The sequence below is a fragment of the Oenanthe melanoleuca genome, chromosome 12 (assembly GCF_029582105.1).
Source record: "Oenanthe melanoleuca isolate GR-GAL-2019-014 chromosome 12, OMel1.0, whole genome shotgun sequence".
Lineage (NCBI taxonomy): Eukaryota > Metazoa > Chordata > Aves > Passeriformes > Muscicapidae > Oenanthe > Oenanthe melanoleuca.
In genome coordinates this window covers 15,765,246-15,792,899 of record NC_079346.1, presented here as the reverse complement: position 1 = coordinate 15,792,899, position 27,654 = coordinate 15,765,246, and the positions used below count along the sequence as shown (strand labels likewise).

The following is a 27,654-nucleotide window of genomic DNA, read 5'->3' as shown; positions in this document are numbered from 1 at the left end:
AGGAGTAAATTTTTTAAAAACCCAACACATGAATTAACTGTTTTCCTGCTTTTGCCTTATGTAACTTTGATACTTCACTTCTAGACATTTTATATTGAAACTCTTAACAGTCTTACAGAAAAAAATCAAAACTTCAGAAGAGGTGCCCTCATGAACTACCTTGGCACTCCTTCTGTCACGAACTATAAAAGAAAAGCAAAAGTCAATTTAATTTTGTAATCAGAGAGGGAAACATTTTGCACAGACTTGTTCCTGATGGCAAATGAAAAATTTTATTGAGAAAAACCTCTCTGGTACTGTAGAGTAATTGTGTGGAGCAATAACAGAAGGCTCCAGGCAATGCAGTGTCTCTTTCTGAGTAATTGGTTTAAAACAACAGCCGGGGAGAAGCAGCTTTGCCTTTGCTCACCATGGTGCTTTTAAACATTACCCAGAACTTTCCAAACTCCATAATTCCTTTTTGGAATCTTTGCCTAAGCACGTTTTCCTTCTTTATTTATATCCCTATACTATCACATCTCCAAAATATAGCTCAGCCCTGTTCACTTGCCCTGGCAGCACTATATAGTCATTGAAACACCCTACTGACAAACTGGAATTTCCACACTCTCAGTTCTTTGCCCAAGCCAATTAAATTTTCAATGGGAGAAAGGGAACAGCTTTCCTTCTTCAGTGCAGTTTCATGTCAAATACCAAATTCTAAATTTGAATGCTACATTGTGGAAGTCATGGTTTCACATTTTGTTTTCATCAAACTTATCAAACACAAGTTTTCTGTGGCTCAGGACCAGTATCTGAAAACTGCATCTGCAACGATGAAAATGACTGCATCTATTTACCAAATGAAAAAGATTAAAATAAGGACACACTAGATAATCCTTACCTGCTGCTGTCAGTTGAGCCTACTTATCACAGAAAATCAAAAGATGTAATACAAAAAAATGGTAAAATCAGTCAGAGATCACTGCAAAGTTGTTTTTTTTTTAAATATTAATGCTCATCAAATTCATTCACAGAAGCTTTCCTGAATGTGAGTATCTAAACAACCTCCAAAACACCCTGTCATTCATGTGTGCACACTCCCACCCCTAAAGTACATTTGATACAGGGATTTCCCCTCAGCACACAGATATGAACAAATTATTCCCTACTAACATTATCAAAACTATTATGTGTGCACTGCAGTTCCAGGACAGTCATGGAGCTCTATTAAAGTCTTCAAGTTCCCCAGGAAAAGATGGCCAAGCCAGTCCCAGCCTGATGAGATCCTGTTCACATCATTTCAGCTCCCTGGAGAGCTGGGGTGAAGCAGTGCCTGCACTCATTACTCAGAGCATGACAAATGTATTATCTTCTCCTTAATAATGTTCAACACAACTGCAGCAGCATCCCTGTGAAACTTATCTAATACCCTATTTTTAGTTAAATCCCTTAACACTGTGGATTTTCAGCCCAGCAGATTCTCATTCTCTAATACTATGTTAATCCTGCACAACACTTGCTCCCAGCAAACAAGGGTGTCTTGGCTGGAGCACAAACATGCAGCAATTTACTGTGCAGGTGGAAGTTCAGGTTTGTACACTCAATTTGTATCAATTATTTTTTTGCCTGTGAAGGACTGACAACATAATGCTTGAAATGGCAATGACAGTCAGTGGCCCATTTTCCCTTTCTATTATCAAACACTGGGGGAATAGAGAGCCCCAGCTGCCAGGCAGTATTTCTCCAAAACAGAGCATGCATAAAAATTACATAATGTACTGGTTTGTTTATTTGACAGTTCCTGTCTCCACAATAGTTTCTTTTACAAGCAAATTCTTGAGCTCTTTTATTCTGCCTTCACACTGGACTGCCCTTCAAAAATATTTCCCAAGTATACCTACAAAATATCCCCAAGCCTATCAATTACCTCTTGATTGCATCTGTTTGGGATACCTCCAGCTGGCATTCAGACCTTCTTCCTCTTCTAGATAAGAGTCTTCACAATTTTTCTTTCTTTGGGGGACAAAAATTTTAAAAATCTACCACCTAAAGTCTCTAGATAATTCTCTCTCAAGTAATATGAAATCAAGCCAACTGACAAAAATACAGGGCTTTTTAACAGTGAAAAGGATGAACACAGAACTAAAGGTCACCTGGGCTTCTAGAAAAAAATCAGCTTGGGTTTAATGGTAATTTTGAGGAATAGTCCTAATTTTTAGTATGTTCATTTATTTACAATACAAACACTACAGCACTTAGAATTCATAAAGCCATAAGTCAGGACAACTCTTCCTAGAAGAACCTTGCAGAAATATGTAGTTTAACTTAAAAAAAACCCCATCTTTCAGATGCAAACTCAGTCTTGAAGAACAGATTGGGAGACCTCATCACATCTCTGGAGGGCACAAGATCTCATCCCTTTGCTCCAAAAACATCCACTTTACCCCAACCTTTTCAAGTTTAATTTTGCAGCCACCGCTTTTTCTTGCATTCCTCCTCTCAGTATATCAAAGCCTCACTTAATATAATTTGTATTTCTCTTACACAAATAAAGATGGTGAAGGGAAAGAAAACTATAATGGCAGTGATTCACAGAAACTATGTACAGACTTTAAAATAGATTTTCAAGGAAATACAAAACAGAAATCTATAGAAAATTAAATACATTAAAAAAACATGTTTGTCAAAATGAGGTTGCTAATACAACCTGATTCTTTGACAGAATTAAGTTAAGTTATACAAAAAACTGCAGGGGCTGCAATCTACAAAGAAATTAGTGATGTACTGATGTAATGCTACACAGGAAATTATTTCTTAAAATGGAGATGATGAGATGAAGGTAAATAATCTTAGTTAGAAACTGATAAAAGGGAATTGTAGCAAATACTTCTGAGCATGGCAGTATCAGGCTATAGAGAGGTTATTCAGGTTTTCCTCAAAGACTGACTTTCAGCAAAGTTCCTTATACCTTTAATCCCAACTCAATCATTACTCCAAGCACATTCAGCAGAGGGAAGATGCTGCACATTCAGACAGAAATGGCAGCTGCTCTTCCTGCAATTCTTACAGGCATTTCTTTAGGGTTGTTTAAGTTGGTCATTCCTTTTTTGATCTCCTTTGATGTAATGACAGCTACTGCAATAAAAGCACCTTTAATTCTCCAAACAGGTATCATCTGTACTTTTAATTCTTATGTCTTACTAACTTTAAGCTAATTATTACAACACTACCAAAAAAAATCTTATTCTTTTTCCTTTTCTTTTTCTTATTCTTATTCTTTATATGTCAAGAAAATATGATAAGAGGATAAATCACTCCAAGCCCCACAACAATCTAGGAGTGTGAGCACTGGAATTTAGGGCTTTTTGAAATTCAAGATTGTGCTGACTTCACTGGATCACACAATTCAAGCCCTCCAGAGTTATGTATGTCAGTAGTTTGTAGGTATAACCAACTGCTACTGGCTTTCCAACTGCAATTCTGAGGTAGGAGAAAAACCATGACCTTAAAAGTGTGTTTCATTTTCTTTGTATGACAGTGTGAAAGATTTATTGCTAATATTTTGCCCTTTGTTTTTATTTTTAAATACTCAATTGTACCTTTTGGCTACCTGTGGATTTTTCTGTGCAGAATTTATGGCAACTATTTGGAAGATTTCTTTTAATGTTATGATTTTAATAACATTTTATGGGAAAAAAGGATAACCTTTGACTAAAAAGTAATATAAGCCTACAAACTCATCTTGTTTATGGCTTTTATCTGTCAAAAACATCAAGGTATTGGTGGCTCCCCCTCCTTACTCTGTTTCTAACCCTAAACAGAATATATATTCCACATTTATAGGGAAGGAAGTGCCTTCCCTGAGTCTGCAAGGAGACCTGGATGCTTTCTGGTAATTTCCTGACAGGTGCTACATTCATCTGAAAAAAATCAGTCCTGAAGATCAGGTGAGATGACCTCTGATTTTCAAGTTGAATTACTTTGAAGAAAGCTTCATCTGCCTTTCTGGCACACAAGGTATTGCACATACTGCAGCAATTAGCTTTTGGCACTAAGCAGAAGCAGAGGATTCACATTTCAAATAGAAGCTCTGTCAGGCAGATTCCTTCATCTGTTTTTGATGCAAAAGTCTCTATAATGAAACAGTTCCTCATCAGCAAAAAAGCTGCATTCTGGTTTCCCATTCTAAACTATAGTAAAACCTGAAAGACTTATCTATTCACATAGAAGCAAAAACCTAAACAAAAATTTCAAAACCGAGTACCTATTTCACTTGAAACATGATAGGAAATGAGATGAAAAATTGAAGTTTCAACTTTATAATGTGACTTAAATGAGATGATAAATAGTAGACTTCAGCTTTATAATGATTGTTTCCTGCTTTACAACTTTTTCCTTGTTATTCACAGACCATTGGACACTTCCAATAGCATTTCAGACTTCCATAGATCAATATTATGGCCAATTGTGTTAGAGTGAAATATTACTAGAATGCAGAAGTATTTGCAATATTCTGTATAAAACCCAGCAACATAAGCAGGAAAGAAAACAGCAGATAAGATTTTGGCTGTGCAAAAATACACAGAGAGATGCTTAAAAGTGCAAGTCTAAAACCAGCAAGGTGCTCATCTGAAGGTAGCAAATTCTGATTGGGAAATACCAAAACCTCTGTTGCAGAAATATCAACCCTGCATGTGTACAAACCTAAGCTACCTGGGGGTAAGCGGAATGAGGAAGAAAGCATGAATGAATGAATGAATGAATTAATTAATTTTAAAAAGGATGAAAAAAAGGATGAGTCCAGGATCTTTCTTTTGTACGGGGACAAAGAATGTGTAAGCAAGAGAAAATGGAATTACTACAGGAAGGGGCAATCAGAATTGTGTTAGAAGAATGCTTAGCAACAATACAGGGGGCAAGCAGCAATAATTGCAAAATAATATTCCCACATTTTAATAGGCCAAACTGCAGAACACTTATCAATAAAAAACTTATTAATATTTATGGTAAGCACACAAAACTAAGCAAATAGAAGGTCTGACAACAGCCTAAATGAGTTCTTTCACAAAAAAAGAAATCTGTAACTATTATCCAAGAAGTGTATCTGTCCCTTGACTTCCACCAGCTCCTACCAGGACACAAGGGACAACTTCCAGAGCCACTGCCAGTGTATTTAAGGGAAAATTGTACCAGTTTAACAAAGTGAAAAAAAATCCCTAATTGGTGATGACAAGAAGTGTGAGTTTCATGTTTGCACCACTCCTTCCCAAATAATACAATTCATTGATGACCAAGGTCAGGATAAAAGTAGTCTCTCAGTAATAAGCAAACATGTTACATATTAAGTGTGTGAGATTACTATTTCCTTTTCAGGAAATAGTATTCCATTGCTGCTAGGCAATGGAATATCTCCTGTTATATTGTACTGTCTTGAGTAATTACAGCCCTGCTCAAACTGCAGGGAACTCAATCTTCTCAGACAACACTAATACACATTAATAACAATGTTTTTCATTTCTTTTATTTGCAAATCTCAAGTAAGACAGAACAGCAATTAACACTATTATAATATTTGAGAAAGGGCAGTACTATGTGAATGTCTATAAAAATTATTAGTGTTTTGAGCAGATTAACACAGGTATTCATAAGTTTTGTGATAAAACTCAGAGAGGGGAGATAGAAGAAAGTGGTCAAACTCTTCCAGAAATTCTGTGGAAGAGTGATGTTGCAGAAATACCCTCGAAGTCCCAGACATTCAGATTTAAATACTGCATGTATCTCTGACATCATGTATCTTTCTCTAGGGAGTTCAATACCTGTAGTAAGAAACAGAATTTTTTTTCCTAAACAAGCATCCTGAGTAGATGAATATAATCCTGAACATATTTACTGATTTCACAGATGCTTCTCCATAATTGCCATGCATTAGCTTTACCTTTATAGTTTGAATTACATTCATATTTAATGAGTTTACATCAAAGAAGATCTATAGGCACCTCGTGGAACAACCTATTCTCTTCACTGCTGCATTTCTGTCTGCTCTCCTCATCTTTTTTTCTGCACAGCATTTTTGCAGCTTCCTGTTGCTAATTTGATCCAAAAACTCTGAGCAAAACCAGGCAGGCTAATGCTCAAAAACAGTCTCTTGGTTCCCATGTACTCTACTAGGAATAAGAATGGAAAATATCTGTAATTGCACACTGCAGAAAGACTTGATGCAATCTATTGGTCTATGTCCTTCAGAGCTTTCTTTCAACAAGAGATAAATGAAGTGCAGCAAGGGGGCTGCTGAACCTTCATCAGGGTGTTCAGGTATGTCCCTCAGAGGGGGTTTTGAGGTAGATGACCAAGGAGCAGAATCAAACACACACAGCTTAATGAAAAACACTGGATATTCTCCTTAGCTGTCAAGTCACAGGACTCCTCCCCACTCCCACATGCTCATTAGCACTAATCCCACTCCCAGTGGGAAAGCAGTTGCTGTTTGTCTGAGAGTGAGTGTCATGTGTGTCATGCACAACTTACCTGTCTGATCCCAGGACACACAAGTCTGACCAAGGGCTGGGTTTTGTCTAATGGCAATTTATTATCATTTCTGTGTGAATGAATTGCAGTTGTCTTTGCCTTCAAAAGAACCCCTCCACAAAATCACCATGGAGCTGACCAAGGAGACTCTAAACCTCTGAGAAGCATCATGATACAAAAAGTCTAAATGTCATAGCCTCAGCTCCAATGTTCCTGGATAACTGTGAGATTCTCTACTTTTTGCACCAACCATTAAAATACTTCCTCAATGGAAGAAAAATGTATTTTAAGTACCTCTGAACACATCCTCCCAGGCCTAATTTTCTCTAGGTTGACACCAAGTAAGTGAAGTGACCTAATGCTTTTTATAAGTGCAGGGAGGCCTAGGAAAGCATACTGTAAACAGCTCATTTCACACCAAGAGCAAAACTCACTGCAGAAGGCAATAAACTCACTGTAAAAAGTTCTACTTGATTTTCTAATAATCCCAAGTTCTCCCTGTGTACAAATACTATTGGAAAGAAAACACTATGTGTTTGTTTTTTTTTTTTTTTGTGAAGAATGAGAAGAAACAGGAGGCAGTACTTACTCATTGCCCCAGTCCAGCCTCACTGTGAGGTGCCTCTTGACCTCTCGCACCTGATCCTGTGTCAGGTGCCCTGAGAGCAGCTGCCTGCGGAGGTCAATGAGCTCGTTCATCACGTGCCGCAGCTTGTAGAAAAGATCTACCTTATGCTTCTGGAAAGGCACATTTTTGGGAGGAGGGAGAGAGAAAAAGAAAGAGGTAGGGAGGGGGAAAAAACAGGGGAAAGAGAAAGGGAGAGAATAAGTTTGGAAAGACAAAGTGTGAGAAAGAGAGAGAGAAACAGAGAGATTAGCAAGTTACCCAGTTTTCATTTAATTACTCTAGAGGAACATCAATCCAGTTTTTATAAGCCTTAAAATATTTACATCAAAAAGTAGAGTTAACTGATGTAATTCATACTAAATAACTTCTTATTCCTGAGGTTTAGGCTCAATCTGCTAAGAGGCCCATTTTCTGATGGAACCTAATGCTAAATAAGAGGATTCATTAGGCACAGCAGGAATTGCTTATTCCAATCATACAGTAAATGTAAAATTTTAGATTTAAAGTGATGGAGAGGTGAAAAAGCTTACTTCTGTCAGCAGCTAACTGAATGGCTCTGAGCAGTCAGCAACAATGAGTCACCTCAACAAAATAGCGTTTTTAAATTATTTGTGATATTCCAGTTGTAGAATTCAGCCAGGTATGAGGGGGTGTGTGTGAAAATTCATTACCTGGCACTCTAAAAAGGACTAAAGCAATCAATAATAAAATCAACCAGGAAAACTACTTTGAAAGAGAAAAATTACCATAGATAATATAAACCACCCCCCCACCATCAGTAAAGACAAATAAACAGAAAATACCCCCAAAAACTTACACAACTAACACTGTAATCCTTCTCAAAATAACTGGTATTACTCAATTATGGAACAAACCCTTCTTTTTCAAAACCAAATCCCCCAAACTCAGATGGAAGTATAAATACTTTTTTCCCCTGCAGGAAATAACTATATGTGAATTCCCCAAAAAGAAAAGTTTGAGGCCAACAACCTCATGCATAAGGCCATGCATAAGATAAAATAAGGGCAGGTGTCCAGGACTGCACTCTGTGCTGGGTAGGACTGTGTGTGAACGGGGCTCATCTCCACACTCAATCTCCAATACTGCACAGAGCAGCCAGTGTGCCATGAAGGAGGAGCCCAAGAAGGAAAACAAGATCTCCTGATGCAGCTGGATGCTGTTTTCTGAACAGCTGAGCTCCATTCCCACTGCTTTGCAAAGCTTGAAGTGTTTGAATCTCCCTTGGGAAAACACGAGTGGATGGACAGACATGGAGACTTCAGCGGGCACTGCCTTGATCACGGCTCTGCTTGTACATGAGTGGGTTAGAAAAGCTCTCTAAATAAAGACACCTGCATCTACTGAGACTACATCTGATAGAGGAACATCCACAAAGAGAAACATAAATGTTTTCTATTGCAACACAATATTAGAACAAGTGTTTTTCACTTGTTTACCAAAAATAGATGAGATTAAAAAAGAACTTCCACCTACTTGAGTTTGTTTTCCTATAAGACCAGTAGATTTAGACATGACTTAGGGAAACAGACATCAAGGCAATCCATTTTGATAAGCACTTTTTAAATTTCTCTGAACCTGATTGTACATCTGTTTTGCTGAAGCAGGTTAAGCACAGATGGCATCATCAGCTGTACCTATCAAACAATTTAGAGATGAAAAGATGCAGTCTTTCAACTCTGCATTAACACTGGTTCTGGTCCCACTTGGAAGAAAGAAAAACAGACACCAGACCTAACAGAAAGACAAATTCCTGGGGCATAAAATATTTATGCAAGGAAGATAATCATGCATAGCTGGTAAGTATAAAATTACTCAATTTTGTTTAGGTTTTATTACTAAATGTGGTCATGAGTAAATCCTATATAAGCTGACAATGACAGTAGGAATGGGAAATGTCCATTTTTATAAGCTATTTATGTGAACAAGAAGAGGTTGTCACTTTTAAAAACACAGGATGAAAACAATTGAGTTTGGTAGTATCAAAAAAGCAAATTATGTATATTTTAAAAATTAAATGGTTGGGAATGATATTATGAGAATCAGGTCCCAAACCATCATATTCAGACTTCCCAAATAAACCTGCTAAGAGAGCCAACTGTCTCACTCCTGTAATGATGGTTCAAGGTTATCAAAGCAGCCAGGTCCAGAACACCATGCTGGTTAAATTACAGTATGTTCTTTGGCTAGGTTTAAACAGTCACTTTATACAGGAGTATCAGAAGTACTTACTTTAAATACAAATAAAAGAGACTACAGAATGCAAGTGCTCCACCTGCTTTAAACTGAATACACAACTGTTGAGAGAGAGCTAAACACAGGGTATCCTTCCAGAAAATCCAAGGTTCAGGACAAGGGTGGGAGGAAGAGAAAGTAGAAGCCAGCAGAGCGGTGGCTGTGATCTCAGGGAAACTATTATGAAGAACCCTAGATGCAAGATCCATGACAGTGAGAGAAAACACTCATGAGAAATGAGAGATAGAACAGAGTTGAAAGTCACTTAATTCCAGGCTTGCAGGCAGAAGGGATTTTGAAGCAGTCAAAATCAGTTTCTAACATCCCTCCTCACACTACATGAGCCCAGGGACTAATGAGCTTCATTTGGGAGAGAGGGAAAAAAGGAGATACTGACATTTTAATGACTTCTCTCTTTCAAGATTAAAAAAACTACTTCAAAATTCAATACTAAGCTATGTTAATCAGGATTCCCACCCCTGTGTAGAAAAACCTGTAGAACAGATGGCCCTGGTCATCACATTTACAGAACCAACCCCCCTCCCCCAATTTTAAGTATTAAAATGCTTCAGTTGTTGTTAGAGTAGCACCATAAATAAACCTGAAAGTTTATCATCTTGTTAGTAGTTAAAGAAAAGATGTGCAAGTCAGCCTGATGTGTACCATTCATTCTGTTTCACACTTAATTTTCATACAATCTCTAACCTCTCATTTTTTCAGCTGCCTTTATCACAAGCTCCCAAGCAAGGAGCACTCTCAGTCCATGAAGAATGATCTGCTGTATGCATTTATAAACATATTAGGCAAATCTGGAATATAAAAGTAAGTATTTATGCAGAACTTTTATGGTAATAATTAAAATGAGTCACAAACAAGGAATCTGGATGGCTTTAAGGAATTGGGACTCTACTCACAAGCAGCACAAGTCTTCTAACATGTCTTGTTGCCCCATTTTATTATCCCCAGACACAAAAACATTTGCTGTATCTCTTTGATCTGTTATAAACTAACGAGTCACGCTAATCAATGTATGGATAATCTTCAGATATGCAGTTCTGCATCAAAAAGTGGAATTCTGGAAATTTGTTGGTTTTTTTTTTTTTCTTTTAATGACTCCATATTAACTTTGTGGAGTTCAAAAGCCAAGAGATGGGTTTGGTGTGGAGCTTCCCCCAGCCAGTCCCTCTCTCACTGCCCCTCTCCAAAGGCTGGGGCAGGGGGAGGAAATGACAATATTTGTGGGTTGGAATAAAAACAGGGAGCTCACTCACCAACCACCATGCCAGAAAAACAGACCTCCCTTGGGACAATTTATTTATTGCCAATTCCAATAGAGGTGGGCAGTGACATACAAAGACACAAAGAACCCTTGTCCTCAGGAACTCCCTCCCCAAACCCAATGTTTTTCCCTTTACTCCCTACTCCTCCATCCTTCACAGAATCAGTTCCTCCCCACAGTGGCAGGAGAATGGGGGAGTCAGTCCATGGCAGCTCCTCCCTCCTCCTGAAATTCTCTTGTGTGCCAGAGTGGGTTCTGTCCACACAGATTCAATTGTGGATCTCAGCTCCGTTACCTGTTCAGCCCCAGTGTCTGTGGGGCTGTTTCTCCCTTTCCCCCCCATCTCTCTGGCCCAAAGCTGCTGTCCCAGAGCCCCCCAGCTGGGCTGAACCCCGTGGGAGCAGCTGGACTTGGCGCCCTTGCTTAGCACCATCCCCATGGCCAACACCCAGCACAGGGGCTCACCTGGGCCATAAACCCCAACACAGCCCAGCACAAAGCAGGCCTGCTTCCCTGCAATTCCCCCAGGTGCCCTTGAAACACTACAGCTGCCTCTGTCATTCTCCTCTAAATAAATGCCACATCATATGAAAATATGGAACAGACTGGTATATTATAGCAGATGATCTATTTATAGTCATTTTGTTACCATGACTTCATTTACCACCACTGTAAAGTCAGGATTTTGCCTCTCTCAAGAGCAGTCCCCTAAGACATTTCCTATAAAACTGCCTTAAGCTCTAATGGGGCAGAAGGGCGCAAGAAATTATTTTCCTTATAAAAGCAAGTGAGTGGCTTTTCCCAGGTTCCTTGTTATGGATTTTGGTATCTACATTAGATACTAAAGCCTGCAAGCACCATCAGCACATGAAAGGAAATATTAAAGCTAGAAACAACACAAAAATCCTGCCTTTCTTCTCAGCTTTGTCAGGATGATTTTAATTAAGCAAATTACTTTATATTAAAACTCTGTTGGAATTTAAAGATTTTTTTGCAATATTTATAGTTGAGTCTTACACAAAATCTGTAGTACAATTACCATGCAAACCTTAAACATCACCTGTAAAATTAGAGAGTATCCATCAAGTGCCTGTTGATCAATAAAGGTCAGACTACAGGTCAATACAAAGTTGTCTCAAAAATAGGGAAAGGAATTGAAGAGTAAAAAATTTGTGTGGGAGATGTGGACAGTACACAGGTGTCCTGACTGGCACCCACAGAAAAAGCAATTTGAGAACACAATTAATACTCGCACATATTCATCAGTTCTCTGTATGTGCCTAGACAGCTGGTCCTCTTGGATTACAGAGCTAAAATGGACTTTAAAACAGTTAAAAAAATACAGACAACAAATAAGAGAAAATAACATCAAGAAAGAATAAAGTTAAATTACAACTTCTCCTAATTAAAACTACAAACTCCATTTGTAGTAAGGGTTGAGGGACCATCCTGGAGTTTTCCAGGAGGCTGGGTTTGATGAGCTCCCCCCTCTCTGACAGGACACCATCAAGAGTCACTGAATTATAGGAATGCTTGATTGTCAAGTCCAATAAACAACATTAGCCTTCCAAATCAAGTAACAGACTGAGAAAGACATCTCTGTTTAAGTTAGTTGTTCTTCTGTCCTGAAAGTCTCTATTTATTAGTTCTCAATTTATTCATAAGAATGCATTATTATAAATTGTATTTATTTTGTCTTATGAATATTCATAGAATTTAGCTTCAAACAGAAATTATTTACTCCAATAAAAATCTATCTAAATTGACTCTCTACTGTATTCACAGAGGGCATTTCAATTAACAATGTGTAATAAAGCTCAGTAAACCAGAGTGACAGAAAAAATAAGTTCTTTAGACTTTTGCCATTGAAAATGAATAAAATAGCTTAAAATACTGACATGTAACAAGGGAAGAACTTAAGCAGTAAAAAGAATGCTGCAACATCAATAAAGAAATCAAATGCAGACAAAAAACAACAAACAAATCCTGTACAAGATAAACAGAAGTTGCTACAAGCTTTCCTTTATATTAGATTAAATAACATGCCTGAATTATCAGTGCTTCAGCAGTACTGCTTCAGCAGTACAGGATTTTTTTTCTAGATATACTGTGTCCTCATGCCTCTTCCAAAAAGCTCAAAGTCTGAAAGATATATTGAGTTTACATCAGTAACTTCACAAAAGAGGTTCTTTGCACTCTTGGCAACAATCCAAGGAGAAACCAACAATCCTAGTTTCCCCTGAGCTGCAAAATAAAACTAAATTCTCAGAAGAATGAAGCCTGTGATATGAAGCCCTAAATCACAGAGAAGCTGATTGGATACAGGCACCTCACACTAGCAGTGTGTATGCAAACTTCTCACTCTTCCTTATTCCCCCCATTTCTCCTACATGTATTAGGAATTCCATTTGTGCAGTGCTTGTGCTGACCTCCCCCTCTCCCAAGGAGCATTTAATATTCTTTACTAGAAACCTTGTGCAGAAATCAACAAGTGGATTGCCTCCAAAAAATTTCAGAACTCCATTGGATTTCATTGCACATTTAAAAAAAAAAAAGCACTCAAATTCTTTATGATAAACTGAAAACAACAATGGTTTGTTCTGCTCCAAAACCAAAATGGTGTGTTTAAATCAAAGCTATCTGCCAACACATCCAAAAACTTGGTGATATCTTTTATCTGTTGCAAACCAAACAAATATCCTACAGCCTCTCACAGCTTCAAACCCCCTTGCAGAGGGGAATCAGGTAGCACTGCAGCAGCAGTAGCACTTAAGGAACAACAGGACACAGGAGGACAATCCTCACAATGTTAGCAACGCTCTTTTGCCTTGAAAACAGCTGTTCTCTCCTCAGATCTCCTATGAAGGACAGTGGGTAATATTTAAACCTGTTGTCACAAAGCTCTCTATTTAACAGAACGACCCATCTCAGTTCAGGGCTCTCCACAGAATATTACAAAGAGTTAGTCCCAATCTATTGCTCTTCTTCAAGGAGAGACCTTTCCTCCTATTTGTTTGCATCACCTCACAGACCTTAAATGCTTAGCTCACACAATGTGCAATTCAGAGCCTATTTTTATTTACAGTGACTCAGTATGGTACAAACAACTTCTCCCCTCCAAACATCAGTTATGCCACACATGTAAATAGCTCTGAGTACAAGTTATTACACTCCCTGGCACTCAAGATGTGCATCTTGACTCTCATATCTCCTCCTTATTTACAGCTTCAGCTGCCTGAGTTGTCTAATAGAGCAACTTGGGATAAGTACAAGATGACAACATTTAACAGTTACAGAAACAATTTAAAATAAATATGAGACAATTCTGGTGTCTGACACTTCCTGCTATCAGTATCCATATGCTGTTGCTACTCTTAGGCATGACCATGATCAGGTATGGCCAGCATCAGACAGGTGTTCTGGGCCTAAATTAGTGTTGTTTAACTTTTTTAGTTAATAGAAAAAAAAGGATGCAAAGAAAGGAGATTAGTCTTCTCCAGGAAAAATTATATGTGGGATAATTACTGTGAGAAGAGGAAAAATTTGGTGGAAGAAATACCTTAAAGTTGCCTTGTGTCTAGAGCCCATCCCTACCCTGGCTGCCACTGCTGAGGCTGAGGGCTGGAGAAAACCCTGCCTAATGAGATTGTGGCACAGCCTGCAGCTTACTATTGCTTTGGGGAGATTGAATTGAATTCCTAAATCTTAACCTCATTTCCTAACATCAACATAAACTTTTAACAAAGCTTAAGGAAATGGAATTGAAGGGGATAAACTTAGAGGTTTAATTCTGAAAAACAAGTGACATTAACACCCCTTTTCAATCCATATTACATTTACTGAATTCAGTTCCAAATCCTTTGGATATTAAATGTACTTATTTGTTTTTATGTTGTAAGAACATCTTGTTCTAGACATTCTTAAATGTAAGAATGTACAATTTAGGATAAATTTCCATTCTGAGAAAAAAGAAATATGCATGCAAGGCTTCTGCTATTTAATTAAGGATGATTCCCCCCAGTTTTGAATGCCTCCATCACAACACAGATGTGTTAGGACACAACATGAAGGCAACACATTCTGCTTTATCATATTTCTTCAGAAGCATGACTAACAAGACTAGATAAGTTAGCCTTCTGAAAGACAACTCACCAAGGAAAGAGCCCAAGAACAGGAAAGAGGCTTCTTTTTCCCACTGTGATCTTTGTTCAGGTTGTGATCCTGGCTTTTGTCCTGCTCCCTCCCCTCAGGATGCTAAGCTCTCCCATCTCAAGGTCACTGCTGCTAAGGACACCTTTGACCTTCACATCCCCAAAGTGCCCTCCCCTGTTTGTAAACACGAGGTCCCAGCAGTGAAGAAGCTTTAATAAGCAAAACTAGAATTGGTACCAAATGTTCCCTTCTCACACCATCACCTTCCATTTTCCTCCTAGACTAGTGTCTCATATTTACATTAAAACTATAATGGACTTTTCCTTTCCAAAATACATTTGTTGAATCATGTGGGACCTTCCAGAGAAAGAACTGATGGGTTTAAAATACAGCAAAGATATTCTCCCCTCAGGAGTTCTGGTCCCACAAAGCTTAGAATATTGGTAAATGTGGCTGGAAGAGAAGCACTTCCCAAAAGGGAAGGCTGAGTGACCTCCACTTGATAAAGATGTAAACCTGGAGGACCTGAGAAAGACCGTGCATTCCATACTAATGAGTTCTATTTACCTGTAAGACAAGCAACAAATTAAAACACTCTGCTCTAAAATAAACTGAAGAGTTTTGGATAAGTGTGGATGCCTCTATATTTCACACTTTCAGAAGACTTTTTACTATAATTCAAATGCAAAAGAAATGATTCAGAAGAAAGCTTCCTACCCATAACTAAATGGTTACATTCTTTTGCAAATACAACATACCCCTCCACAAAAATCAGTATTTTGAGGCTATTTTCTGCATGACAGAGAATTATATTACCTTTCACATCAGTTTTAGAGTTAAATGCTTTTGTTTGCATATTGAATAAACTGAGATTGAATAAAATTATATATTTATTAAAGTGGTTTTAATAAATAACATTTATACTAATTGATAATAGTCATGCTGTCTAAGTTAGAACTTGCATGATGAATATCTTTGAAGAAATTCAAACTGATTACAGTATATTACAAGTACTGTCAGATAAATAGTTTCCTTTTAGTAGTGCCTTACTGTGCCAAATTTTCAAGCTGAAAAATACTCTCCCTAAAGCATTTCCATTGCATTTAAATCAAACATCTGCTCTTCCAATGCTATTTACATTCTTAACACTTCACATCCAGTGGAGTTCAAGGATACAACCTGATACTTTCACCCTTTTCCCAACTCCTCTCACACAGTGTCCCACAAGGCACAAAATTAATATTCTCCTTCACACATTGGAGGGCTCTAGAAGGAGTATTACTGCTTTGTACCTGACAAACACAGCAGCTTTTCAGAGAAAAAAGCTCAAAAGAAGTCTCAGAGTCTGTAGGACTGGGTCAGTACGAGTCATCTTGAACATCTCTAACAATTCTTTGTCTCTGTCAGGGTCCCTGCAGGTCATGCAACACAAGTTCATTATGTTAGAGAAGATTTTGCCAAAAGCCATTTTAAAGTAGCATTAGGGGCACTTAAAACACTAAGAGAGAAAATCACAAGCAAAACACACACCATTATTCCCACAAAATACAGAACACAGACCATTATTTGCAAACTGGTTTGATTAGCGCATTTTGTAATTAATGATCCTGGGCATGGTGCCACCATTTGTCTTCCAACATTTCTGTGAATCCCAAAAGAAAATTGCTGACTGGATTGCAGTGGTTTTCCAACTAAGCTGTCTAATGGAAATTCAAAACAGTAAAGACATTTCAACTGTGCCTCTCATAGATAGGTTCCAGTAATTTTCAGTTCTCTAAAAGAGACAATTTCAGCTTCAAAGGAACAGTTCTAAGGAAAAAAGTCTGTGAGTTTGCAAAATCCAAGACCACTGCCCAGCAGAGGAAAATCCTTTACAAGGGAAATGGTAGCACATTTACCCAGCAATATCAATATTGATCCATTTCTACTGCTCCACACAGTTGCTTACCACAACTCTAATCCTTTCTGGAAGCCCTAATTTTCTCTCTATAAAATAGATACATAAAATAATAACTTGTCAGAGTTCAAAAAACAACACAACTCTTTTCTAAGATCAAGACCAAGATGAACTGAAATTATGTACACCTTATTTGTAAACTTGGGATTTTTTGGAAGGGAAGTTCACCCAAAATGTCTTTTAACTTAAAAAATATACAGATTTCAAAATTTCTGTAGTGCATTATAATGTAGTTATTTCTGCTCAAACACCAGATACGAAACATAAAATTGTGGGAATACGAAAATCAAAATTCCCTTACACATGAGCACAATTTTCTCATTAGTGAAGTAAGGATTCTTTATGGCTCTTTGAGCTATTTCAGTATATGCAAACTCCTGTTGATTTATCAATAGTTTTAACAGTAATGTTCAATGGTGGCTCAGACATATTTTATGCCTCCCACCATTATTAAAAAATAAAAAAAAAATAAATAAATGCAGGAGCTGCAGCTTGTTTCTGCAAAATATCTCTGATGTTCCTGCTTTGGAGCATGACAGGAGGAGAAATGAGGTGCAGAATAAAGTGATACACACACTTGAACCAGCAGCTGTTACCAATGACTACAGAACTGCCCTCTCCCTTGCTCAAGTCTGGATTTTAGTGTTCATACATGAAGAACAAAAGGTTTCTAAAGAGGAAGATCCAAAGAATATCAGTTGTGGCAATGAGCAGCACCATGTGCCTGGAGCCTTGATCTTAGAGGGGTCATGGACACAAAACTCATGAGAGCAGGAATTGGGGTATTTGGGAGCCCAGGACAGACATTTCTGCACCTTGCAGGCCGTGGTGGCTGTGATCAGGTGCAGAGATCCCGATGGTTTAGGGATGATACCTCCAGAGAGCAAATAACAAATTGCACTTTATGATCTACTCAGTTACCCCATGAAAGGGAGTTTGGGTTTTAGAACAGCCAGAAATTCTGCTAGGAAGAGCCAGATCCATCAAAGCAAGATTTATATAAACAAGTAATTTCTTCTGCAGCTCCACACATGGCCTCAGGAAAAATACTGGGAAAATAATAACTGATTCAAATGCAAGTTAAGCTACTTCACCCCATGAAAGAACATGTGAAGCTGAGGAGCTTTAAACTCTGGCACAGAGCTGATAGCCATCCCAGAATACAGCAGGAGTGAAAACAAATTACAGTTTAGCAGTTAAACAAAAAGCACAAAAGAGAAAAGCAGAATGCAGCAAATAGGATGTAAATTATAAATAAAGCCTGTTTTAAAATATTTGCTTTCACTCGTTCTGTAAAATATTCAAGTTTTTGGTAAATAAAAAATTAAAATAGTTCAAAGATGAGAGGCAGAATTACAAATAAAAAGCTAGGAGAATAGAGGTAAAACTCCCAGAATAAAGAATTAATTCCAACCTCTTCAATTTAAAAATGTTTGTTCCATGTATCTGACAAAAACAGTGCAAATATTTGTAAAGGGACCTGTGGCTAGCAGCTGTTAAAACTGTCGATTTTTAAACAAAGATCCAAGTAACACCAGAACAAAAACATGTTTTTTTGACTCTGGGCATCTCATTACTCTAAAAAACAGTATCAAAACATTCCTGTTAGTGTGGAAGTGCAGGTAGTTCCTGAGATTTTTTCCATCTATTTTAAATAGGGTCACCTTCTGAGGTGGAAGTTGTGTGTTGTCACGGGGGCTCAGGATGCTTCACAGAAAAAAGCCAAATGCAGAGGAAGAAAAATATCACTGCACAGGGAGAATGGTTAAAAGCTCCAGTTAATGAATGACAGCCAAGCAGTGTCAGCAGCATTATTTGCTGCCCAGGATGTCTGGCAGAGGAGGGCAAGCCCTCCAGGACACAGCTGATTTCCAGCTGCTAAACCTGCCTGAAAGGCAAAGGAACCACTTCTGACCCACCCTGACACCTTTACCAGGCAACTGAACCATTTCTGCTGATCTCCCACTCAGAGATATCCAAAATATCTGCTGTTCCCCACAGTGTTCGAAATGTAGGAAAGCCCAAAAAAAAAGGTATTGAATGTCAATCTTTTCCACAGTTTCTATATAAATAGCCAAAAAGCATGTCCTCACCAAGGAGATAAGTCATCCAAAACCACAAAGAATGTGTTTAAAGGGGAACAAGAATTAGCACTTCATCTCTGAAAGGCATCACTAGACAAAGACTCAAAAAAGAAAAATTAGTCTTTTGCATATGGTGCTCTTGCCTGAAAGAATGTAAAACACATCCCCTACCTCATGGCATATTTTCTTGTATTTTAGTAATGCTGTTTTTCAACACAGCTGGTCCTGACTAAACAGATTTAAAGATTCATCCATTCCAGGACTATAAAGGATTATTGTGATTATCTAGTCTGACTTTCTGCAGGGCACATGCCATATAAACCTGCTCACAGATTGCTGCAACGTATTTCCTCCAGGATAATGGAGCAACAAATCATTTAAAATACAACCCAGTCTTGTTTTAAAGATATCAGTAATAAAGAAACAACTGTTTTCTGTGATTAATTTATTGCTAATTACCCTAATTATTAAAAAGTACCTTCAATACTATTCCAAATCTGCATGGCTCTATTTTGTAAATACTGGGCTTTGTACTATTTTATTTTTTTTGACAGAACTGACAGATTACCACAATTATCCATCATCTACCTGCAACCCTCCTCCATGTACCCATTTATAAGTCACAATAGGCTGACTCCTCACTCAACCTTTGCAATTTGTCTGAGCAAATGTGCAAAGTAATCTCTTCACTCTGTCAGGCTTCTGCTAGAACACTATTCTCACTTCTATTTATTTAATTACCTCTCTATTTTTGTCTCTTACACATCAAGAAGATATGGATAAACACGCACTTCTTTCAAGCAATATTGAGAATATCCAGAAAACATGATGTTTTTTAAAGGCTGGATTTGACTCTGACTTTTTAGTCTAGAAATGACAAAAAATACAAAAATAATTTAAATCAAAAACTTGCAGGAAAGAGAAATGGAATGAGCTCTTACTCTTGTTCATGGCAAATAGAAAAAGGAATAACAAGCAAGACGGAAGACTGAGCACAGGCTTAAAAAAAAACCTGTAAGGGCCAAAAGGTACTGAATTTTTGAGAGGCTGCAAAATATACTCTGTCAGATTTCTTTTTTTAATAGGCAACACAAGCACGTGCTGAAAACGCCATAGCTGGACATGACCTTGATTTAAAGAACTCGGATTAGATAGCCTGGAGATGCACTCCAGGTTCCCCCTCCTAGAACTCCTGGTCATTGTGGATCACCTCAGAACCTTCTTGGCTGTTCCCCCATCTATTCTGAAGAGGACACTGCAGAATCAGTAGCAGCTGCCCAGCAAACACCTCATCAATTAATACAGAGAATTTTTTAATTATTCTCCCCCTCTGCCTCTCCAGATGCCCCCTGTCTAGAAAGGCAAGACTCCTTATCCTCTTAGCTGTCAAAAGAAGGAAGAGGCTGATGTTGGATTGGTTTGCCATAATAATGTTTCATCATGCTAAGTGTCACTGCACCTCAGGACACAAACACCATCTGTGGGGCCTTTCTATATTTGGATGTATTGGAGTCAGTGCTGTTTAGATGAGCCAAGTATCTGACAGAAACCACACAATTTCTCAACTAATCATTGCTTAACTTCCTGTTTCTGCATCATCAGCAATTTCTCTGTCACAGATTTTTCCTGATTCCTATGAATAAGACTAGTGAATAATAGACTAGAACACATCCCTGCAGCTCCTATTACAACCAGCAGCACCGAATAAAAATACTCCATTTTCAACTGCTTTGCTATCACTTCACCTGTTTTTTAACTACTTAGTAAGTGCTAGATTTAATTCTATACTGTTAATTTCTTTAATCATTGTGTCAAGGGAGAGTTAGTTAATAGCATCAGAAACTGGAAATTTCAACTAGATAAAAGGAAAATGTTTTCCTTTGTGGGTGGTCAAAATCTAGAACAGACTTTTTCCAAGAGGTGTTGTGGGTTCCTGTAGTGGTTTTAGTTCACCAATTTGAGATTTCCCAACCAATGCACCGATTTATGTGGTGGGTTTAGTGCTGCCCAAATCATCAGTGCACCCACTAGAATTATTTATTTATTTCTTGCTGTGAGATAGGATTAGGAGGAAGGCAAAGCAGGCTCAAACTTTAAAGGGTATAAAGAAAGAATTTTATTAACAGAACTAAAAGAATAATAAGAATCAGAATAAAACCTTCAGAGCACTTCTCCCCACACCCTCTTTTCTTTCCCACTGACAACATGCAGAAACAATTCAGCCAGTTTACCATTTCTAAAATAGTCTAATTTCCAGTTCACTCAGGGAGAGGAGTCTCTCTTGTCATGCTATGGGGAGGTCTCCACAAGAAAACCGTTCTCTCATGGCTCCAATGTCACAGTGAATCAGCTACCTGGGAGAATGGAAATCTGATCGCTGTGTAAAAGTCCCTCCTCTTGACTCACAGCTTCACCCACAACTGTTTTCCAGGGCTCAGACTTTGGCTAATGGGGTACACTTTTAAGGATGAGCTGTTCAGAAGCAAAGGTTCTCTTTATCTGAGATCATCTTAATCTCTGGGAACAGAGGTCTTCTTCCCTGGGAGCAAAGGGTCTTCATCACCCTTCTCTCTCTGTTCAAACTTCTCATGGGATCACAGCTACTTCAATATTTGTTCGCTCAGCATGGGTGCCTTTTCCCATGTCTACAATTTGAACACTCCACCCCACTCATGCTTTTCAATAAGTTGTAGGGAAAAAAAGAGTCTGATGTATCAATCATGTCTTCAGCATAGCCTCACAGGAGAATTTCAGCCCAGGAATAAGGCATCCCCTCATCCCCTTCCATCTGGGACCCGACTCCTTTCTTACTGATCTTGCTGCCTTCATGTTGTTTCTCTACCTGTCTTCCCTCTGTCCTTTTCTTTTGGTCAAGAGAGAGAGTCTCTCTTGATGTTTGCAGGTCTCATCTGTGCACTGAGAGTTAATACCTCACCCAAGGCCTGCAGACAGTTGTGTGACCCCTGCTGGGTGGCCGGAGCTCCATGGCCATGCTGGGGAGGCTGTGCCAGGATTTTCAAGGGGCCCAGCCAGAATGGCAGTGCCTGCTCTGTCTGCAGAGAAATACAGCCAGCTGGATAAGATCCTTAACAATCTACTCTAACAGGGTCTGCTTTGGGGAGGAGGTTGGAGACCCCAAATTGTAAGTTCCTTCCAACCTATCTAGTTCTGGGATTCTCTGCGTGTTAAACTGAAGACACAGCAGTAAAATTCCCTGTGAGCCAGGAGAATGTTCTTCACCTAATTCTATCTGATTTTTAAAGGTGAAAATCCCATGATGGAGATAACAAGCAGAGCAATAATCTAAGTTCCACAATAGAACATCCTGCAGTTACAAAAATAATAATTCTGCCATTAGACTATTACAAATAATGTAAAAACTCTTTTTCTTGGTAACCACTCAGTTATGACATTGAAATTTAACACTGTAGCAGGACAGCCCATTTAATACACCAGAAATTCTTGAATTGCCTTCTGCAATATGGATGAAGTTGCACTGCAATCCTTCCTATGGCAGGAGCTATAAAATCACATTTCTTCCCTATACACAGCCACTTATATGCAAGAAATTATTTATTTTTTTGTTAGACTGAGTTCAAACTGGTAAAGAGGTTCAAAATAATAAGGCAGAGGGGTAGAAGAAATCAGGAAAGGAAAGGTGATGGCTGAGATTATTCAGCCTGTCAGAAGGTCCTGGCCAAGCCAACTTGAACACCTCTAGCAAAAGCTGTTCCATAAGGCAGAGCTCTCTCATTTCCTCTAATAAAATGGAGGAACTCCTTTAGAAAATGGTGCCATCCACTGCACAATAATGTTCTCAAAAAAAGCAGCTGAGATAGTACCAGTGTTTGCATTGGAAAGCATAAATGTATAAATGTTAAACATGAAGTATAAATATTTCAGCTTATTGTCCATGAGTAAGAGAATTCTGGCTTCTTTTTTTTTTTTTTTTTCAAAGCCTGTCAACCACCTAGATATGCATTTCCCAGATTTACTGACAAAAAATCCCCTTGGAAAATAGTAGTGGAATGTGTTAGAGGTGTTAAAAAAATTATATCTTAAAACAGGGTATGGCTTTTCTAGGGTAAATAAAACTGACAACTAGAAAAGATTTATTTTAGATTGCTTCACACAAGAGAATTCTTTTTAAAAAAGGAAAGTACACAATGTCTGTGTTTCCTCTTTCTGCAACTATTTTAATACTAGCATTCTGTTCTTTATCTAACACAGCAATGCAGTGGCTTCAAGAGAAATATCAAATCACAATTATATGTTCCTTCCAGAATACTATGCTGTTAACAGAGTAACTGTTAAACAGAAGCCTTGCATTTAGCTGTGTTTCTAATGTAGATTTACATGATGACAGCAGCAGGATCACAGTGAGAGCTGACAAGCCTGGCAATTATTGTCAGATCCGAGACAGAACACTCACCAGCTACTTCAGAATATGACACCAAAATCCAACCACAAGCTTAAGTGGCTCATTAAAATCATCCTCCTGACTCTAAACTTGTCAGTGATGCTGTTAGTTCCCCAAAAACAAACTGCCACTCTGTTTCTGCTCTGTGACACAAGGACCAGACAAAAACTGGCAGAAAACTTATTGTTTGGTTTCTATCTTCTTAGCACTCTACTGGTCACAATATTTTCCTCTTTTGAAAGGCAACTCAATGTCCCCATTTCCCTTCTGCCTCTTCAAGCAATAACTGCAACATCTCTTCACACTACTCCTTGTCAGCTAAATGAATTTTCAATTTTTTAATTGCAGGAAAAATAAGGTCAAAAATTTTTTTATTGTCCTCTTTCATAAAAGTTAAAATAACAACAACAACTGAGTTATTTAGGAAAGCAATAAGTACCCAATAAAATTCAGGAAATAAAATAAACCACACTAAAGTTTTATCAAAATAAAGATTGGGATTGACTGGGAAGTGCCTGACAGGGAACCAGGGAAAGGGAGAAAAGTTAATGAGAAGCTCAGATTGGGATCCTGTAAAAAAATTAGACAAAACAGGACAGATAATGAGAAAGAGCCAGATGGAAGAACTGGGGTAGCTGAGCTTACTGCATAAAAGTATAAATTAAAGTTTCCCAATATGTAGGGTGGGGTTTTGTCTATTGAACATCTGAGGCCACTGAATAATTGACAGGAGTTCTGACAGACTCAGGGTACTGTCCTCAGAGCAGAGTGATGAGACCAGCCTGAACTGAGCTGCCACCCTGCACAGGGCTTTGAGAGCTCCACAAAGGTGACAGGGCCTGATGTCTTCTAAAAAAGCAAATCTTATGTAATAGGCACCTCCCTATTCAAAGTGACAGGTTAGTTTCTTTTTTTTTGAAATTATATTTTGGAAATATAAAGATATACTACATCTCTCTAAGGATCTAGCATGTCCCATAACTTCCAAGACCTAAAGTTTCCAACACCACATATATTTAAATGAAATTAAAACACTAATAACACCTACATACAATAAAGTTGTTTGGTTGTTACAAAAAAACCCAAACTCACACAGTGAGTAAAATCTTATTTTCCTCTTCCCTCTCTTCCATTCTAACAACTATTCCACAATTAACATTTTTATTTACAGTAATTTCATTAACTCTATCATGAAAACCTGCCACACATATTCCTTTACAACATCCTTTTCATTAGTGAACACACAGATTAAAAAGAAACCTTTGTTGCTCTTCCCCTGTTGACCCTAGAAAATAAGATAATTTTCTTTTAGTAATATCAGCCACTATTGTATGCTACATTTTAGAAGTTCATTAAATTCCCTCTAAGCAGCTTTCCAAGCATGTCCTCTTAGTGAGAAAATAACTGGTCTATTTGACAGCACCAGTAAAGGCACTTACCAGCACTAAGCACTTACTGGGCAGAATCTCACCTGCAGAGAAACTTCAGTGGAAGGTAACTGGCCATAAGCATTTCAAACTAAACTTGAGCTATTCAGGTCAAAACAAAAATTTTGATACCAGAAATGTTACTACTTTACTCCTTAAAAGAGATAACTTCTCTGTTTAAAGTGGCAGCTTCTCTGTGCACTCTGCAGGTCACATACAGGCCAGAAAAACTTAATTGATTATTACCTCAAGTTCTGGGACAACTGAAAAAAAAAAAACAAAACAACAAAGAGAAAGGCAGAGATGGATTCCCAAAATAAAATTACTGCCTTCAAACCTTTACTGGCCTACCATAAAAATTATTAAGTGCTGTCAATAATAGATGTAGAAATACAGAACACAAGTTTCACTTCTAGGACTTTAACACCTGTTTATGCACCTGTACACCGTAAAGTGAGCTTAAGCTAATTCATGTAAGAAAGTTGGAAGAATTATTCTTAAATTAAGAAACACGCTCAGTAATATCACAATCATAAACCTGCGTCTTTGATAAGCATCACTGCAGGGCACTGAGCCTTGGGCAGCTCAGACTCCTGGCCAGGACCACGTGGGTGCTCCATGCCCTTCCCACTGCTGCTTGTTGAGGGGCAGGGCAGCAATGTCACAGGCAGGAGGGGACAAACTGCCTCTCACAGCAGCAGCGCCACCCTACAGCAGTGTGGAGAGTCCAGAGAGATGTTAAATAAGTGACCCTTTGCTTGTGACAGGATGCAGGCTCAGCTCCGTTCCTGAATGCCTCTTGCACAGACTATAGAACAGGAATTCACACCCCCCCCATCAACTCTGAGGACTTATCAGAAAGAATAAACTGAAATCTGCTCCATCAACCACAATTTAATTTAGATCAAACAGCCAATGCTAGAACAGCAAAGAACATAAAAGGCACCACTGTTTGCCCTGCTCTGTGAGGGGCTTTGAACTCAGACTTCTGTCGCTTTGCTGAAACAAACACACACTTCAGATAACAAACTCAGAGCTCAGCATCTTCCAGATTTATGAGAAGCTCTTTCAGGGAGATTGCAAAACTCACACCCAGCTCAGCAAAACACAATGAGAAGAAAGAATTAATATAGTTATATTAGCCCTAGGAAGCCCTGTGCCAAGTCACACAAGCACACAATCTTAACAGCTGTGGGTAAAACTTTGACCAAAAGTAGACTTTAAATACCATTTTCCTGAGCAAGTAAATTTCTTTGAACCCAAAGTTATAATTTCTCCCTCATCCCTACAGTAGAGGATGTTCCTTGGTGTCTGCAGCTGCTGTGCAACACCCCAAAGCCCTCAGCCAGAGCAGGGGGATGCAGGGTGTGGCTGGGCAATGCTTGGGCACCTCCAGCCCTCGCTGTGCCCCTGGCAGCAGCAGAAGTTGCTGTTGCAGCCACACAAACTTCAGACCACATCCACAGGAAGCCACTGATACAAAGAGCTACACATATATTATCAGAAAATAATATAATCCTACACATGATTTATGTTTTCTATTATTCCAGTGACAGGTTTTTCTGTAATAATTGGATCTAATCTAAACACTCTGGATCTTGACCTATTAGTGACAGTGAGCACCGGAATTAAGAAGAAATGAATTTTTGTTTTATAAACTGTTAGGCTAAGTACATTTACCTTTTGGAATTAATTCTTCACATCATCTTGTTGGGTTCCTGGGATATTTTTTCTCTTATCTTATAATTACATCTATCTATGTACACAGACAAGAAGAGGGGAATGCTGGAGCAAATGTCTCAAAGCTTTATTCCATCACAACCATCAGGCTCATTTTACAGAGCCAAGCAAGGGAGATGGAACAGCTTCAGCAACAGCAGATGAAGTTCTCTTTGTTACAAAGTCTCTTAACAACTTTCTAGCCAATAGCACAATATTAACAGCTGACAAGCATTTGCTCTAGCCAATTTATATACTTCTATGTACCTCTTGCTTTGAACAATGCTTACTTGTAATAGCTTAAAACAATGGATAAAGTTTCATTATTAAACTTACATATTTCTACTGTCTTGTTTAACATTTTCCTGAAGCCCATTTCTACACAGCTCACAACCCTATTGTTTCTAGTCCTTACATCTTCAGGATTCTTGCATTTCTCCATCCTGAGATTCACTTTCACACAGCTTTTTGAGAGTTTAATACCTTTTCTATTTCCCACATCATCTGATAGATTTTTTCCCCTTGAAGGCAGTATGTTATTTTCAGGGATAAGCATACAATCAGAGTATCTTTCTGACTAAACAGTACAGTGATGGCAGAAACAGCAACTAAAGACTTTGATATCAAACTTGGCAATCTTTTCATATTTAATCAACTTTTATGACTGAACCCAACTGTATCTATGACCAACCACCAAGCACAAAGCTCTACTTTAAATTTAAAAGAAAACAAAACCACCATGAAATTTACAGGAAGATGAACACAAAATAATGTGAGAAGCTGAGTTCCAGTATTCTCAGAGGAATCTCTCCCCATTTTTTTTTATTTTTCATTCTTTGTATTCTTTCTATTTTAAGCAATCTCTATGTGTAAAACATAGCATGATTAATTTCTATTAAACATTAAAGCTTTAGGAAACAGACAGAAGAATTTCTGAAAGGAAAACACATTTCTCCAAAGGCCATTAATCATTATTAGCTTAAAAATTAGATGTAACAACAATCATTTAAGATATTATGGAAGCTGTTTCCAAAGATACAATTTATAATAATTCCCCCCCTCTTCATTCTGACAGTCCCAAAAAACTGCTGTGTTACAAGAAATCTGCTCAAATAAAAAAGTCAAGAACTCCAGAAAATGTGGATAAACAACTGAAATTAGCCTTGCTTTCTCTGTCTGTGCTTTACAGTAGTTTTTGATTGCATGACCACATCTAGAATCTCGTTGT

General features: G+C 38.2%; 1 protein-coding gene across 1 annotated transcript in view; it reads right to left on the bottom strand.

Moving 5' to 3' along the window:
* The window catches only part of DOCK3 (dedicator of cytokinesis 3), a 176,773-nt gene that overhangs the window by 118,272 nt on the left and 30,847 nt on the right, over positions 1-27,654 (bottom strand). The window contains exon 6 of the mRNA XM_056501874.1: positions 7,097-7,245. Within this exon, the coding sequence (XP_056357849.1) occupies positions 7,097-7,245 (149 nt within the window). The remainder of the gene's footprint in view (positions 1-7,096; positions 7,246-27,654) is intronic.